At 38.7% G+C, this 19,201-nt stretch overlaps 1 protein-coding gene across 1 annotated transcript; it reads right to left on the bottom strand.

The window, feature by feature from the left end:
- Nucleotides 1-256: 256 nt before the first annotated feature.
- On the bottom strand, nt 257-1,928 carry LOC306772618 (homeobox protein SIX6; the record flags this gene model as incomplete). The annotated part of the gene is made up of 2 exons (XM_079262174.1): nt 1,307-1,928; nt 257-422 (listed from the first exon to the last, which is right to left on the bottom strand). Exons 1-2 carry the CDS (start codon nt 1,876-1,878, stop codon nt 257-259), a joined length of 738 nt encoding a protein of 245 aa, XP_079118300.1. The 5' UTR covers nt 1,879-1,928.
- Nucleotides 1,929-19,201: the final 17,273 nt, after the last annotated feature.

Below are 19,201 nucleotides of genomic sequence, written 5' to 3'. Positions count from 1 at the left end.
CAGTTATCCACAAGTGGGTAAAACGCAAACAAAAGAATAGGCCTAAAAGGAAAAGGACGGGCAGTCGCACATCACGGATCCCATCATCTTTTGGCAGCCGTCAAATATCAGTTTCTGTGTGCTTGTATGTGTGTGTGTAAGAGTGTTTATCTAATGTTTTTTTTTTTTTTTTTTAGCTCAACGCAGGCACTATTACTTGTTTTATTAGATTGTCTTTCACTCGCATCTCCTTTAATTCGCCAACAAACTCTGCCCGTCAGATGTCACATTCACTGTCGCTAGAGGTGATGGAGATGGCCGAGGCAGCAGCTTTACTGGACAGACTGGCCTCCGGACTGGACGAGTTCCCCAAGCGGTCCACGGTGCCATCGTCGTCCGCCAGGGAGCGAACCGAGCCGCTGGACATAACCTGCTGCTGTAGCCTGGACAGAGGACAGAAAAACGGGACGATATGAGGTTTTTATCTTTCTTTTTTTTATGTTTTTTTTTTGTGTGTGTTTTTTTTCTAAAAGCTATTTTAGAAGTTCAGAAACCAAGTGCTTGATAAAAAATAAAAAAAAAAGCAAAAATGTTTTATTTCTTAAAAGGCTGAATTTAAAATGTGTAATGAAGGGATCATTAGGACGAACAGTCTTCACTGAAATATGGCTTGTCGTGGAGGAACTGCGCATATCATTATTGGAATAGATTGACTGCTTTTAGAATTTTTAAAACCAAAAGATAAATAACCTAATCCACCACATTTCTTTGGAGATTTGCACCTTGGAAAGCACATAAAAACTTTACTAAAAAGAAGAAAGAAAAAAAAAAAGATTGTGCCTCTAGTTTGTATTTTTATTAATTGTTGCTTTCATTAATGGCTAAACTGCAAACAAACAAAGGTTGATATACACTAAAGAAATTGTTTTATCTGTTTTTTTTAAATGTCAAATCACACTCTATATTTCAAAACAATTTACCCAGTTAAAATTATTCAAAATGACACTACACAAGAACATTGTATTTATGTTTTTGTCTGCACTTGCTTAATTTTCAACCACCTTCATTTTAATGTTATTGTGGATTTTGAGGACAGAATCTATAACAAACTGAGAAAATAATGCGGGGATTAAAGAATAATCCAAACTATAATATGAAGAAAATAATAATGTCAGGGTTGACTGGCTCTAATCAGGCCTGTTTTACAATGAAGTGATTGCCTGACAAAACGCATAACATAGCCTGCCAAACAGGTGAATTTTTATTTTTCTTGTCTGTTATTGTATCATTTACGGGCTGCAGTTAAGAAAGGATACATGAAGCTCACCTGTTCTTCGCAGCAGCTGCTCTGTCTCTTTGTCTGCGATTTTTGAACCAATTTCCCACTTGTGTGGGTGTAAGTCCGGTAGCCTGTGCAAGCTCCCTCTTTTTACTGGGGTTTGGGTAAGGATCCTGCAAGTACCATTCTCTTAACAAATGTCGTGTTCTCTCCTTGAAGCAGTGGGTTTTCTGCTCTCCATCCCAAATGGTTCTGGGTAGGGGAAACTTCTTCCGCACCCTGTATTTGTCCACCGGCCCAAGCGGGCGGCCCCGCAGCTTTTCAGCCTCCTGATAATGCGCTTCGAGCCACAGCGCCTGCAGCTTCGTGTGTGACTCTTTGGTGAACTTGTGGTTCTCCAGGATGTGGTAAAGTTCACGGAAATTGCCGGTGTGGAAGGCAACGACAGCTCGGGCCCGCAGCACCGACTCGTTCTTGTTGAGGACCTCGCAGGCCGCTGGCGCGACGGGCAGCGACCAGAGGAAGCGGCCCAGGCGCTCGACGTCCCCGCTCTCCTCCAGAGTCTCGCAGACCCCGGCGACCTGCTGGGGGCTGAAATTCAAGATGGGCAGCTGAAACATGGAGGCTTCTCCTGTGTTTCCCTCTCCCCCTCCTTTCTCCTCTCTCCCTCTCTCACTCCTCAGCGTCGGGTCCTCCGCTGCCTCTCTCCGCACGCCAAGGCAATCCAAGACCCCCGAAAAAACAAGGCAATCCTAAAGTTACCGAACCAATCGTCTGACCGCCGTAAAAAAAGCAAACACCAAAAACCTCTGAGGAGGGACGATGCTGCGTGGGGGGTGGGGGGGGGGCTACCGCATCCTCGGGCTTGGCGAACTTGGCAGCAGAGCTGGAGATGCAGGAAAATATTAGAGCCTGAGCGACGGTGTATTTTTAAGGTAGGCTGGGATTGAATGTAGAAAAGAATTAAAGCCGGAGCCGAGATGTATTTTTAAGGGGGGGAGCCAGTCAAACCCCCACTGATGATTTCCTATTGGACTTGGCAGAATGGCTGCCCGGTTGCCATGGATGCACGTCAATCAATGTCAAGTTCGGCCAATCAGGCGGAAAGAAGATCTCAGCGCCTCCCTTAAAAAAAATAATATAAACATTTTGACCTTTTTGCTTCGTGTCTTCAAACGTTTTGCTGCCCCGCCGTGCGTCCCGAACAACCTGCGCCTTTGTGCGGCGGCAGGCGGTGACTTTTTTAAAGACTCTTCAGCCTGTGTGGTGAAGTGCCAGAGCAGACAAACACGCGCAGCCCAGTCTCCCTTTAGAGCGCTTTAAAGGGGCTTTACAGCCAAATGACACATCTCCACTGACTACAAACTGCCCTCCTGCCCCGAGGTAAAAATCAGCAGATCATATCAGACAGTAAAATATAAAAATGTAGGCATTATATAGAGTATTATAAACGTATAACATCTCGTGTTTAATACTGTAGCTATTACTGTAATGCGGCTTTACCTCCAATATCTACCCAAACAGTTGTGCAATTTGTGTTTTTGCTGTATTTGTCTGTTATGTTACTTAAAATCTATTTAATTAATGGTCTATATGTCATTTAAACTCAGTTTTACAAACGATTAAAATATCCTTCACTACTTAATTTACAGTCAGCTTCAGTTTTGTAATCTTAAACTGCCCTCTACTTTTTTTTTGAAAGTCACAAAATTTCAAAAATTATATGTAGAAAAAAAAAATAATAACCATGGTTGCTTTTCTTTAACATGACAAAAAAGATGCTGCGTTTGATATATTTTTATGTTAATCAAATAAATATAGGCAGCCGAAACATTTGCTATATTTATACTTCTCCATTCATTCCAACCACACATCAGCCTACATGGCTTTTGCGTCCGGTTTGTGATGGCTATAAAACATAACAGGGGTGAAATGTGTGTGTATATAGGATTATCATGGCCCCGTCAGGCTACTCGAGGTTTTAGTAGGCTATCAGACACACTCCGTTTTGTGCGCAGGCTGATTTAGTAAATAAGAGGGCGGATAGATAGCGCAGATGGTTTGAAGTGTCGGGTCAGATTATTTCATGGCTGGATACAGTAGTAAAGTTCATTCTGACGGAAAAGCCTGATATTATTTTCACAGAAACCCCCCCTCCCTCCCACACGTACACACTCACACGCTCTCTCCCGCTATCTCTCCCTATTCATGCATGTTCACGTGCGCAACCAACACACACTGCTTGAAACCCCTTCGGGATTTTTTTTCTCCATAAATATAGACTCTTGATGCTAGGTTATGAAATGCCTTCTGCACACAAGATGCTGTTCATTCTGTCGCTGATTTTAGAGGAGACCATTATTCATCAACTGTTAAAAAAAAGCCCAACACATTAATAAAGAAATTGCAGCATAAACGCTTAATGCAGGTGGAGTTTATGTCTTTATGTGAAATAAACACGTTTTTCCTAGTTTATTGAATATCCCGGATAACATAGCTGCTATAATAGAGGGATGCTACTAAATTTCGCAGGAACAATTTAACCTGTCGGGCCGCATCGTTCACCCATATTCCCGCACCGACGACTTGTAAATAAAGGATAGGAGTCTCCATCAGATGAGGAAGAAGAAGTAAATTGTGAGGGCGACCGACAAGGTGCTGATCTGAAATATTTAGCTGCCTTTGAATATTTCATCGCTGCAGGCTTGAAGCTCCAAACTAAATTTACAAGGAATGCAATGCTTTCCTGGAGGAAGCGCGTTATCAATTAAACATTGCGAGTTTTGGATCTCTTAAACGGAGGGCTGCAAATAACAATTGTAGACCATGCTGTGTAAGCAACACGTCTAGCTCATGTATGGTCGCTTTAAACATTTATAAAAGAGCAAAAGAAAGTGTGTACAGGATTTTGTTGGGGGTTTTTTTTTCTTACTGAATGTTTGCTTTTGTGTTAGTTGTGCTCATAAACAGCTGCAGATAATAATCTCGTGGAAACGCTTTTTATTTTTATTTTGGCAGGTGGGAGATTTTTGAAATTACCTGCATGTGCAGTTATCATTTTAGCTTTATTTACAGAGGCAAATGCTCGGTTGAAGTATTATAGGCCCCACTGTATCCCTCTCATGAGTCCAGGCCTATGTCACTGTGTCAGCATGAGACAGGCCTCCTGACACCAATATCTCCACACATTCAGCAGAGGAACACAGTGGATCTCATTCAAACACACCCGTTTCTTCCCTCTGTTGTCTATTTGCTTCTTGAATCATAGCCGACTGTAATCCATGCAGTCCTCAATGATAAACCAGAGTCATGCAAAATGTAGTTTCACTATTTGATCATTTCTTAGGCTTAAGGTACATATTTATAAATGTAATTCTGTCAAAGCAGTGACAACATTAACTGCAACTTAGGTTTAAGTCAACACTTCTTACAAACAAACAACCAAACAAAAAGTTTTTATTTGATTGTTTCATCAATTTTTGTAGTTAATTGTAGTTTTTCATTAAATACTTTGTGAAACCTCATAAGATATAAAGAGAATCATAAATGCTTTGAATTAAATAAAATAAAAGACAAATAACCAAATAACATTACTTTAAAATAAAGTAAGTAATCCAAAAGAGAGTTTTGAATTTTCAACCCTGTTTAATATTGAGAATTGCTGCATCTTCTTAAGGAACTTCACAACTCAAGTATGCTAATTTTATATCAAAGTAAAAATATTCATGTCGATCTTTTCGTCTAAATGTAAGCAAATATACTTGCAGGATTAACTGCAGTGAGCATACTGAGGGCTTTGGAGCAGTTGTGTATCTGTTGCAATAGGAAAGGCGCAGAGGGGTTGTGTACCCTACTGAGGACCACTGATCAGTTTCCTCACAGTTTATTCAGTTCATCATTAGCATGTAGCTGGGCCATAGCTTATTCTGGCCAGAGGGAGGGAAGGAGTGGGGAACAGTTACATGCAATCAGGCTGGAAATGACCCAGATTCCCTAGGATCACTGGAGCAGACGAGACGCTACAAGAGCTTGTCACCAACAGCAATTCTGCCACTATCCCGTACAGACCTACAGCACCTTTCCCTATCCATCTGTTCTCCACTGCAAAACTCCTGCTCTTCATTTCTGTAAACTCACTGAGACGTATGTAAATATGTACACAGGCACAACAGAGTTTAGACACAATAAACATCACTGGTAAATGCCAATCTGGCACTGAAAGACATCACAACACATTTGAACTAACATAATCTATACTGTAAGCTCATTCTGACCACTTTGTGTTCTTATAGAACGAGACAAGTCAGACTGTGAAGTAAATCAGTGCCACACAAAGGTAGTGTGTATTTTTTTAATTGCCTGAGGCAGGTTTGCGCTTTAGCTTGCAAAAGCAGAGGGAGAAACATTCCTGTGTGTTCACATGCTTCAGCCTTTTGTTGATTTTTTTCTGTGCTATTTTAACCGATTGTCAGCTGCCCTTGCACAGGATTAACTTTCCAATTAAGATATCATGTCAGCAACATTACCAATAACCCCTGGATGACCCGGACGCATTTAAAAGGCCTGCCTCATGCAGTGGGACTTAAAGAAAAGCCTCCACTCATATGTTGCCACGTGGCTCCGCAGTGACAGAAGGGTTAAGCCAAAGCTCTCTCCGAGTTGTGTTTCAGACCCATTTGCCCTCAGGGCAGCAGTAGCTCTCGATGCTACGTTTAATCTGTGGATTTGTGGTAACAGAGAAGACTTCTTATCCACTGACCCATTGGCCCTTAGTGTACATAATCCAGTGCCTTTCAGTCACACAGCTCTGCTGACATGGATAGAGGAGAGCCAGAACACTGCAGCAGTCAGTGCAGTGTGGGGGCGCATACACATGGCCAGCCCTGCTCTGACACACATACCATCCCCTCCAGCTTTTGTTTCACAGGGCATCACAGCTCAGTCAGACCATTGTTATCATAATCAGTGCACATAATATTTCACCTTATATCCACTAGCAAATTCATTTCAGCATAGTTTAAGAATGCATAATTCCACAAAGCCTCTATTGGAGCTTTGACATCAGTAGCACTGAGTTATGACATTGGAGAGTTTTGTTTTAGTAAGAAAAGGGGTATTTTACTAACAGAACAGCCTACAGTATGCGCAGTGGGGCTGCAGAAAAAAAGCTTTGCACCTAGGTCAAAGAAGTATTTTTGTTGTGTAAATGTCTGCAGTGCTTTAACATATTGTGAAAGGTTTTACCAACCATCTGTGGTCTGTAGAAAGATGTACATTCAACAAAATCTCGTATTGTCTTGCTGCACAAAAGTGGGATCAGGCGTTGAAGGTTTTCCACAATCTCAATGTTCCATCTTCACTGCGGGTTGCAAATTTGAGAGAAGGGACTACATTTGGCTGTTGCAAACAAACAATACAGTGAGAGCGGACCTCGAATCCTTGGCAGAAAGCCATTAAGAATACCTTGAAACCTACCCTTTTTTTTCCTTCAAAAACACATTTGTGGAGCATGTTATAGAGTGCATGCAATTATTACATCCATTCCACTCTTGAATGCAGTCAATCTCTGGCTAGATAAAGGGCTAAATGAAACTAGGGGGAGTGTGTAGTGCAGACTGAACCACTTTATAAAGCTTATGTTTGTGAGTGTTTGTGTAAGAGCCAGAGCAACAGAGAGCAGAAATTGCAAATGAACAAATGCACAGCATCACCTATAGCGCTTGTACGACAAAGTGATTGTCTGTATGAAGCAACAATTTGTTATTATAGCCAACTTGCCAAGCTGGTAATGGTGAACAGTCATATTTATGAAACAGAAATTGACCACAGCAGTAAGTGAATTTCCACGAACAAAAATACAGAAAATTGCCAACCAGTAGTGTGCTTTTCTTTTGAGTCGCTCACTCAGTTTTCAGTCACACATAACTGGAACATCAGCTGTCACCGTGAATGGAAGCAAGCTGCTCAGTGTGGCATTATTTGAGGTACAACACAAGGGTACAGCTTTCAAAGTAGAGTACTATATGAGAAAATTTTTAACAAAAAATAAGGGGAAAAAAAAGAATAAATAATAAAAAAAAAAACTTAAAACAATGAAAAAACAAAACTTCTCATGTATGTGCAGCAGGTATCAAAACAGACCTTTGTCTGCAGCAGCCCACACACTACCTTTAATTTATTCACTAACTCATTTCATAACACATCAGGCTTACATTATAAAAGAACTAGAACTCTTTATTTTTCCGTAACGTTACAATGATAAGAATTTAGCTAATAATTTACAGTAATTCTAGTATGATACCTGTAGTTTGAAATGCTATCATTGTTAGCACTGAGCATTTACACATAATTGTCTTTGTGAATGAAAACTGACCAACAAACTTCTCCATCGTTTTGCTTTTTTAATTCTGTCTGGAAAGCTTCTCAATGAGTCCTCCTTACTATCTTTTCTGGTAGAGACACTGGTCATCTTCTCTCCCCCACCAAAATGAAGAAAAAAATTAATAAATAAATCCATGTCATCTGTGCTTGACGACACCCAAAGGTGACAGGAGTCAAAACTCATCACAGTCAGGAGGTCCTCTGGCACCAGGGAGCTCCATGATGCGTGAGTCAGGGCACAGGTCACAATGCCACAACCATGCCGCCTGGGCCTCACCTCCACTTCACATTGTCTAAGAGGCTCAACTGCTCCCAGTCAAAACACACACACACACACACACACACACACACACACACACACACACACGCTCACACACGCACACACTTCTGTCAATAAATGTCTACTAGCAAGATACTTTGCTCTTTTGTCTGCACTATCACAGCTTTCTCAACAGTGAAATTTACACACATCTCTTAAGGATTTGTGCAATATATAAGATTATCTACTTCTTTTTTTATTCATGCACGGTTTGTTTAATTTAGTTCATGTCTTAATTTATTTACCTATTTATTATCTATATGGCCTTTTAATAATCTCTTCAGAAAATGTGACATAGAGAAAAACAATAAAAAAAAAACATCTTAAGTGTGCATTAGCTGAGGGAATGAATCACACTGAGTGTGCTGTGACTTTACCTTGAAATAAAATGACTTTATAGCAAGCTATACACACTCCTGTGGTATAGAAGTTAAAAAGGCATCTTTACGTGAACTAGTTTCTGTTAAACAGCGCAGTTTCTTTGAAGCAGTGTTTAGCAGTGTCAGCAGTAGATGAGCACCAATCTGCATGCAGCAAGGCTTACTCCAGACAAGAGCCCCTGCATGAAAATTACACAATTAAACACTGATATGTTTTAATCGTCCAAGGTTGTGATTTTCTAATCAAGGAGGATAACCACTTATATCCATTCAATGTCTTTTCAAATAAATATGTCGTGCACATGCACAGCTCAAAATAAAAATCTCCATGAAGAAAAACACAGCTTTTAAATCAGCATAAAACTGTACATACACTGATGAAAGACTTTAACATCATAGCCATTAGATTTTTATCTGGTGGAAACCTATAAGCAATAGTGTGCATTCTATCTGCAAAAGGACACTGACTTGGTTGTTGGCGTCGACTTCTAGAATGAGGTGCAGGGGCCAGGGATAGCCCGGGTTTCTGGACTCTAAATGTCTGTCAGCTGTGCTTTATTGATGGCTTATGTCAAATGCCATTCTGACAGAGCTCATTAGGATGAAGAGAATCGTCTAGGTAGAGGCAGGAGAAGGCAGAGCTGGCGAGCTGCCTGATCACTGTGTGCATAAAGCTCACCACTGTACCTAGAGGGTGATGACTCTGACAGGAGTTAGCTAAGAGGGCTGAGAGTGAGAGAGATGCATAGTGCGGGTGGAGGAGAACCATGCAGTGCAGAGAGAAAGTATATGTGTATGTGTTGATGTCATTGCTTGAGTTAACGGGTGTCACTGAGCAGGTCCCCGCTTGATGCCAGGACTCCAAAAACAACTGACAGGCTGACAGTCATCTCGCTTTCGCCACTCACACATACTCAAATATTTATCTGTGTGCAGCCCTCTCAGTGCACTGCATGGCATCAAAAGTCTTGTGCTACAAGGACAAGGCCATGTGAATACTTTAGAGACCTTGAGAAGATGAGTCAAATGATTTCCTCACCGGTTCCTGTTCTTTATCTGCTCTATGAAATATACAACATCATCAGTACCTTTATAAAACGAAACAAAAGGGTATGTTGTAAATGCAGATGAATGGTCAGCGATGGTTTTCATGTGGTAGGAATATATTTTACACATCCTCATTTAGTCATTATTCTTTAATAACTTGCAGGCTGCGTTTAATATTGCTCTAAACAGCTGAATCTATATTAGCTTTGGCCTGGGGCATTGCTGATGAGCTCAGACTGTTATGTGACATCTTAATATACTGATTAAAAATGCATGTTTGGAGGGTAAGCAGAGGGGTGCTCTGGGTGCTCCTGCCAGGGAAGATTAAATCATTCTACTTAACAGGCATGCTATAGGGATTGGGCTCAATGTAAATGAAAAAAGCTGTAAGAGAGAACAGTGAATACTTCTTCCAACACAAAATGATAATATCCCACAAAGTTCTGGATATGATCACTAAAAGTTCTTGTTGTTGGCCTTTACATGGTATCACTAATTCAGATAAGCACCATCCCAAGTAATGACGGAGGTTCTGTTCAGGTCAAGAAAAAAAAGTATTTTTTCAAAGGCAGCAGGGAGGCTGAGCCAGTAAAACAAAGACGCACTCAATACCATCTTATCTGGGAGACTGAATGGTGGTCCGAAGAGATGTGGCTGCCGGTCCGACAAGAAAACGAATGTACAAATAGGAAAGAACAGGAAAAACTTAACATTTAAGCTCTGTGCATCCATTTTATTGATTAATATTTATTAAGTTCATTAATTAAAAAAACAAACAAACTAGAAATAAAACATTTCAGTGATCATTTTTACAACTTGTTTATTTAAACATTAATGGAGGATAAATGGACGATATAGATTACTTATTAAAAATGGGTTTTTTAGATTCTATAAGTATATTTTTTTTAACTGTTTGTTATTGGTGCTTTTATATTTTATATATTTTTATATTTTAAATGTTTTTTATTTACATTGTATTTTATTTATATTTCTAAAGATAACAGCAAATTAAACAAAAATGATTCATTTCAGCCTGTTTAGTTTCTAAAAAATACATGCAAAAAGTTTAACGTTGATTTCGAAGAAACTATTTAAAAAAGCAAAAATAAATTACTTTAATAGTTGTTTTAAAAGTGCAGAATTTATTACTAAAATATCTCTTAACTTCTGTGAACTTTTAAAAAATAAAATAATATCAATGGTTATTTTTTCAGATCTGTCAGTCTACCATCCTCCCACATATAAAGTGATGCCATGGCACACTGTATGTTTTCTATTTCTTTTTATATATGTATATATATATACCTTGGTGGGTTGCTGACCGTTTTAGCATCACCATTTACAATGTTCCTTAACGCTTTCAGAAATATTGACTATCATGGCCTTGTGCTGAATAATACAGCTTTACAGAGAGCAAGGGAATTTTCCTCAGGGCACAGGTGTACTCTGACAGTCTCATAAGCCCCTGCAGCACAAAGAAAGAAAGATGCTTCCTTGGTGAAAAGGATTAGGGAGGCACAAGGTGGAGAAACAGATCAACAATGGCTTCTACATTCAGGTGTATTTGGTTTTGACCTTCAGACAGAGCTTCAAATAAATGCGACACTGAGGGGGAAATCAAAAATCCTGATGACCCTGAATCACTACACCCCGCGTTTGAAGGGAATGAATATGTGATGCTCAAAGATGTAATGCATTTTCAGACAAACAGACAGATGAAAAGTGTGCGGGTGAGGCCTCTCAACAATTGGCGACACCAGCAGCCAGTTTCTTCTTTTTATGCATTCACATCCTTGAAGACAGAAGTGCTGCAAACATATAAAACCACATTATGAATGCATCATATTGCTCTGAGTCAGAAATGATATGTCTTGTAAATTAAAATGTTAAAGAATCTTTTGTATTATGAGGCTTTAACCAGAGCTGCAAAAGATTTGACTGAGCAAACTACATGAATATTTGTTTAAATGAGGCAGAGATAAATCAGAGCTCCATTTCCTTGATTTCTGCTCCACTCTTAACTTCTGTCTGCATATGGTTCACTGAAAGGGTCAGCGTGGCTGCTTGACATGCAGCAATGGGGTTGACAAGGTAAGTGGCCTTACTGCTTAGTCAGAGAGTCAGAAGACAGACAAGACACTTACTGAATGAGGAGAGGAACTGAAGGAAGTGTTTGCTCAGGAAAATTCAATGAGTCTGTCAAGAAAAATGAAAAAAATCCACATGAGCTTTCATTACTGAATATTTATATCCACTAACTAAGGCTGGTGCAAAGAAGAAGATGATAATTAATTTGAAAAAAATAATCTCTGTAAGTAATAATCTCACATATCTAAGGCTGCATTTGAAAATTTCAGTGTTTCAAATGGCAAATCTCTCAAGCAGCAATGCCTGCAGTGAGCTCGAGGCTCAGAGAAATCCTGCCTGTCCTTGTGTGTCACTTACCAGCCACAGGAAAAGACTTTTTTCCCCCATTTTGCTGATAGCACAAAGTGTCTCCATGAGGCTAATGCTTTATGTCAGATTCTATACTAACTGGCACATTAGAAAGAGTGGATCCACCTTTACTTTTCCCATAAAAGCATATTTTTTTCTCTTGCTACCAGACTTGGCATCAGTAAGGTTTTTAAGTATCGTTGTAGTTGAAAAGCTGATGACTGAGTCCGTAGTGGGTGCTAAAGGTATAGTGTAGAATCTTGTTTTGTCTATTTTCTCTTCATTTTATTATCCACACTTCAGCAATGAGGAGAGCTACACAACTGAATTGATGGGAGGGTGGAGTGGGGAAGGTTGGAAGGGGGGGTTACACAGAAGAAAACAAAACAAAAACAGACAAGGAGTGCCAAGCTCGAAAAACTGGCATGCTGCAGTTGTATGTCAGTCACCTAGCAACAAGTCCTCCCCATCACTTACCCCTCGCTTCCCTATCACCCGCTGCGCTCTCTAATTCAACAAATCTGCTCAAAATGTATGGTTGCTTCTTTAACAAAACGTATTCTGCGCTGGGGGCTAAGGATGTGGGCCTCCGCTGAACACGCCACTCAGCTGCCCATTGACCAGCGGGGCCTTTCTCTGCACATACTAAGGAGCGAGGGACAAAGACCCTGAAAGCAGGGGCAGCTCCACAGAGAAAACATTTGCTTGTAATTGTGTTTGACTGCATAATGAAAATGATGTTCTTTTTTAATTTGGGCTTGTTAAGGCCACACTATTTTCCTCTGGTCACCTGATTATTGTAAAGGACCAACCCCTCACTTGCCCTATGGGCAACAGAGGGGGAAAATTTTGAAAATGGTCCAAAGACCTTCCCACTCTTTACTTTAACCCCTCTTGTGTTTCAAGTGTTCGCTGGTAAAAACATAAATATGTGGACTCTGTTCATTACAGGATGGGAGAGTACGCCAGAAAGAGTTCTCTTTTTATTTTCTAGAGAAAGGATAATAACAGCAAGGCGTACACAGAGACACACACATATACACAAGTGGGAGCACAGCCATGCTCGCTCTGAGTTGTGAAGCATTGAGAAGGTTAGCATTCCTGGTGATACTTCAGTGAAACAGACCATTAGTGGGAGCATCGGGATAGCACCAAAAGAGTGCTTCAATGGACACATTCACATCCAGTGATTATTTGCACTTTTTAGCCCCCAATTTCCTGTTTTATTAATGTGTGTCTTCCACATTCATCTGCCTTTCTCCTGTCTCTGCTCATTCCTCTCCTGTGCCAAAGGTGAGGAGCATTCAGGTGATCTAAGCCTGGAAGACTGAACTATGCTATAATTTAAGTTTTGTAAAAAAAAAAAAAATTTAAAAAAAATTTAAAAAAAAAAAAAAGCCTACCAAAACCTTTCTTCAGTAATTCCCATGCCAACTTCTTTTATCATTTTGGTTTGGCTACATCTGATTTATATCAGAAACTGATGTGCCTTTGAATTCCTCAAGGTTTCCATTAATCCTCTTTATGGACATCTATTCAGTGATTTAATTGATTTAAGTTAGGGTCCTATTTTCACAGTCATGCCCTAGAAACCCTTTGACAACACCCTGAGGTGTCTGAGCGGCTGCAGGTCAGAAGTAAAAGCGCTGACCTGTGCACACTGCATCCTGGACAGCTTGGTATCGGTCCGGGAGGCCTGAAAGAAAATGTTGGCTTATGTGACCTTGACAGTAAACATTTGCCTTCCAAACAAACCACACTACCTCCTTTTTGGCAGGTGAGACGTTAGAGTGATCCCCAATCACGGCTCGTGTTATTACATCTCAGCATTTATAGAACTGACAGTATTATGTGAATTGTAAGAACATCAGGCTTTTTTTTTTTTTTCATTTTCCTTACATTGCCTTCTTGACTATTCTCACATATTTTCGGCATTTGAACCAGGGATGCTATGGTAACAATCATCAGTCATGTAATTGAATTTTATATGGCAAATTCAATAAACACTCAGTTTATTTTAAAACCCTTCTGACAACACTTGAGTTGATTCTGACTTTTGAAAGCTGCAATATATTTAAAAGAGGCTTTGACCTAACTATTTATTTGATATGGTTTACATTGTGTTAAGATCAGTGATAATGGGATAAATACCAGATAAATTTCTTAAACTGGTAGTATGTTGTGTACATGATAAATATTTCATTATGAAATCCTTCTGTCTGAATACATGACAAACATCATAACCTTCCTGTAAAGCTAATTTTATCATCAAGCAGTCCTGTTCAGAGAGTTAGTCTATTACCTGGAGTAATTTTATACAACAATAAAGGGTTATTATCTGGGTATTTATATGGCAAAACCTTTGATATTTCAGGATAGATTTTTAAATAAAGTTGAAGAAAATGGGGAATATTCAGTATGGTGTATTTTGCTACTTTTTATGCAAAACATTTTCTTGTTGCTGACGATTCTGTGTGGATGTGCAGCCTTTCTCGGTTTTGTATTATTGTAACTGAACAACCTTGACTCCTTGGCTACTTGTCAAATAAAATTGGCAAACTGAAGAATTCATCTTGAGCTCTTGGAAATTTAAAGCGGTATTTTTCAGCAATGTCTGACCATTTGCAGGCTAAACGATCGCTCTATCTCCCAACTCTAATTTGAGACAGATGAAGCTGATGATTTCACATTCTGTGATGAGATAGATTTCTTCCTCAAAAGCAAATCTCCTCTGTCATCCCAACTTGTTCTGTGATGTTGGGACTGAGCAGGTGTAAAGATTGAATAGTGTGAGAGAGAAGGGGGGGTGCGTGTTTGTGTGGGGGGGGGTCACACGGGACTGACTTAAGTCGCTGGATGGTGTCAGACTAGAGTGGCTGGAGGGTCTGCGGTAACACCCTTCCCACTAAAGATTAACAAGTTTCACCACATTGTCGAGGCCTCGATTCTTTCTTCTTCTTTTTTTTTTAAGTGTCAACAAGTGAACATGACTGCCTGTGTGGGTATTTTCATAACTTTCACCATAAGGACCCCAACTCTGACACCAATTAAAGAGATTATGTCTTAAGAAGAGAAAAACTATAGCTGTGCGTTACTTCAATTGCTTTTGACGAGGTCACAGGGTACCGTGTAAGAGTGCATGACCTCAACAGGGTGCTGCTGCTTTTCCTGAGAATAACCCGGAGAAAAGAAGAATAATTACTTTGTAGACCCTGAAACATAAACTATCCAGTTCCTTTAAAGATGGCGATTTCGTACCATTGATATTAAATACTCCAATAAGGCACAAAGAGTGTTTAAAACTGTATGGTTGGTTGTCTCAGTTCATAAGGCCTTAACCTTGAAACTCGTGCCACAAAACATACATACTGATTGAAATAATGAGGGTATAGGTATAAATGACCCAAAATGTTTCATTTTTCTGATTTTGAAGTTTTCACATTTTCTTCTCAAATTTCTTATACAAAAATTAAATCGATACATAAAAAGAATTTATGGCCGTTTTAAAGCAGAGCACATGAACTTAACATGGGAAAATGACTAAACTTGTTTTACTAATAAGGTCATTAAGTGGGCTAAATTTGAACCAGCAAGTACTTTATCTAGTCTCACACGAGCTCTTTGAACTTCACAATGTAAAATCTGCAATGTTCCTGATTTCCTCCTGTTTACTTGATGTATATTAATAATAGAATTTTGAAAAATAAATTAAAATCAAAATGACAGATGTATGTTCAATTCATTTAAATGTAAAAATAGTGCTCATATTTGTAATTTTCTTCAGCCTCTATAGCTGTAAATGGTTTAAGAGAGCAATTAGTCAAACTCTAACCCAGCAGAATTGTATAAAATCTTCCAACATTAACCCTGAAAACAACACCTCTGCTTTGAAATTTTATCATTTAACTTAGTTAAAGAATTTCAAGAGGTTAACAAGAAGCGGAGTTACATGTTACTGCACAAGAAAAATGTATGAAAAAATAAACATTCGCTCTGGAAAATGTTCAGTCTCTGATGTCTTACCTTATTGTGATTGGCAAGTTCATCCTGAAGAAACTTTCCAGCCTCCTCCTCCTACTCGGTATTTTCCCTTTTCTCCCTTGTTATTGTGTGTTTTCATGTTAATTGGCAGCAGTTGAACTGTGAGCCATAAATCAAGAAGTGCAGAGTGTATTAATGAGTCGGACCACCCAGGAAAACTATTTTCTCTGCACTTTCTTAGCTAACGATGTGAGGATACTCAAGTCTGCCATGCTCCAAAAGCCATGAATGAACATTCACAAGAGCAGTGCTTCCCTGCTGCCACATTTCCAGCAGACTAATGACAGCAATAGGAACTGATTAAGTATTTGTCAAGTTTCTTCTTCTCACACCCCTCTATTTTAAACTAAACTAACCTGTATTTTTTTTTAAAAAAAGAATTATTTTAGCAGATAAAGTATTTGTTGCTGTATTTTTTTTTCTTTTAATATATGCATGCAAGAGAAAAAGTAAGAGGTTCCACTTATATATTGAAATGAACGTACGATAGGCAGTTCATAGAGAAATCTTTGCAAAGTCTAAAGATGACAATACATTGGAAATTGTTTGAATTGTTTATTTTAAGAGAAAAATGTAGAGTATTTACTTTTTACAGTTGACTTTAGCTAAAAAAATCAATTTGTAACAGGATTCATGATGAAAAGTAAAACTAAATTTTCCCTTAAAAGTCCTTTTTAAAAATCCACCCCAAAATGTCCTGCTATAAATACATGTTTTCTTTCCATTAGAGCAGATCCTCTGCACTAAAAGTAGTGCTATAATTGTCCTCCATTATGAAACCTCATAAAGCTAGACCACTGGCTACAAAAATACCAAGGTTAATCTTGATTAAATGTCTTTCCAGGGCACAAAAAGCATGTTTTACATAAAACATCCTTCAACGGAATTGAAGCATGATGTAGAAAAATATATAAAATATTGCTGATGGCAAGGCCAAGCATCCTAAGACTCAAATGAAAGGTATCAAAGAGATTAAAGAAAAACCATTACAAGTCAACATACCACTAATATGTCTGCATCTGCCCAATTATCTTCCCCCCAATTCAAGTCACACCAGCAAGACAAAGCAGAGACTTTAATATTCCTCAAAGTACATTTTAAGATTTTGCATGAATGGTTATCAGTGCATATGCAGTACTTTACCATTTTTATCTTTTGAAACCACTGTTCTTTGTAAAAGAAAAGTTCAGGAGTCTTTAAGAGGCTGCTTACAAAAGTCAGAATGGTCTCTTTCTTCATCTGTAGGTTTCTTACATAAAAACAGACTGTAAAGGTGAAAATCAGACTGAATTCAAGCTACTCCCACAAACGACTTATAGCTTAAGCTTTGACAATCATTGTCTCGTCTTAATATAGAAGTTTCAATGGTAAAGAATTGCAAATAATTCAGCTGTAGAAATTCTTCTGCACAACCAGCTGTGTTCTCCTCTTCTTTCCTCTGCAGCGAGAGGAAATCCTCCTGCAGGCTGAATGGCCACTGCCAGTGACTTTTGTTTGCTTACACTTACCCCACACACTCTAAAAGGAACATTCTTCTGCCGAGAAAAAAATATTTCCTCCCACACCTGTTGATGAATTGTGTTTGTGTACAAGTCTCCGACAGGGCTATAACATGTGTCTTTGTACCACTCCACAGGCCCAAAACAGTAGTTTACCCACATGCTGAATGGGGGGGGGGGAGCCCTTTTCACACCCCCTTTCTCCCCCAAATGGAAAGAGCTTGAGGCCAAATTAACGTAATCGTCAAGGACAAAATAATTCCCATTTTGGGCAGGCAAGTCATAAGATGCCTTAATGACTGCTGATGCTTCTGTTGAAAAGGGAAAAGGGACTGTTTGTGCTTTCTGGCTGAATGGTGCCAAATTTTCCCCAGTAAACCCATAGGACCCCCCCCCCCCTCCCAACACGGAAGTCATACCCTGTAAGTACACTCTCCCAAACCGTTTCTTTCACAAATTTACAATTTAGGTAGGTTTCCAGGTTATTCCTTAAAAAGATACAGAAGTATATTTGAAGATTTCTCTTCTGACTGTAGATGATGCATAGTGTTGTCATTTACAAAAGAACCTCAAGCTCCATTGTTGGTGTGTGTTTAAATGAATCACTTGGGTTACGCAAACACATGTAATGTTGAATTTTCTTGTAAGAAAAAGTCAAGGCAAGCAAATAAATGCTTTTTCTTTTCCTTTTTTTTGTCTGATGGAAAAGCATTAATTGTATGAAATGGAACTTTTGTATTTTGAAGTTCTAACAAGTTACGTTTTTGCTATTGTAAAAAATAAATAGTAGATTTATGTTTTCTGTTTTATAGATATTGGTTATAGAATCTATATTGCGCCATGCTTTTGCCAGTCCCAATAGAATGCATGTCCTCTTAAAGCTGAAAAGTCACTTAAATGCTGTGTGAATCTACATGTGTGATGTGATTTCTTTCAAAGACACCAGAATAATAAAGACACTGACAAAGAAAATCATATATACAGTTCTAGGATATTATGATTTTTTTTTTGTTGTTTGTTTTTTTAGTGTTGCTTGTGGTATTTACCCTGTCCTCACACTAAAGAGAATTTTTTCATTTTCTGGTATCAAAGGCTTGACTCAAGTCTGGCCTGACTAAAGAATCATTATGGTCTTGTAGGTATGCAATAAACAGCTATTTTCTATCCCTTGTAATAAAAAAAAAAAAAAAAAAAAGATTAGTATGAATTGTTGCTTTCTTTTGGCCAAAATGAAGTCCAAACCAGATGTAGTGACAATTTAGTTTGGTATTTGTATTACTGTATTACAGAATCCCAAAGAAAATGTGTTTCAATTGTTTGTTATATGTGCAAGTTGCAGTTAATAGCTATGAGAATGGGACTTATATGAAATGTAGTAGATGTTGACAACATGAGTATTTCATTTCAAATGACAACCTAATGAATTAGAAAGAAATGTCACATTTGCAAAAAGAAATTGACTTTCATTTTTTTTCAGTCAGTGTGTAAAATACAACAACAAAAAAAACCCTACAGAATGCTTCATTGCAAAAAAAACTGATCAGTTTCTTACCTTTACATTTGTTAAAATTTTGCATTGTTAAGTTTCAATGTGTGTAATGAAAGAAGCGTTGTCGTGTGAAATCAGAGAAGAGGCAAGAAGGTGATCAATAACAAAGAGGCTCAAGCACTGAACAACCTAGATTCAAAGTAATGTAATGAACTCCATATGTATCATATAATGATGTCACACACAGCTGTAAATGACCAGGATGCCTCTTAAATAAAACAATATACAAATGAGTTAAAATTTCAGTTTTTATTTTTGACAAAATTTTCACTAAATGTTTTTTTTGTGATT

The sequence above is a fragment of the Telmatherina bonti genome (genome assembly GCF_933228915.1).
Source record: "Telmatherina bonti genome assembly, chromosome: 22".
Taxonomy (NCBI): Eukaryota; Metazoa; Chordata; class Actinopteri; order Atheriniformes; family Telmatherinidae; genus Telmatherina; species Telmatherina bonti.
This window is presented reverse-complemented; position numbering and strand designations above follow the sequence as displayed.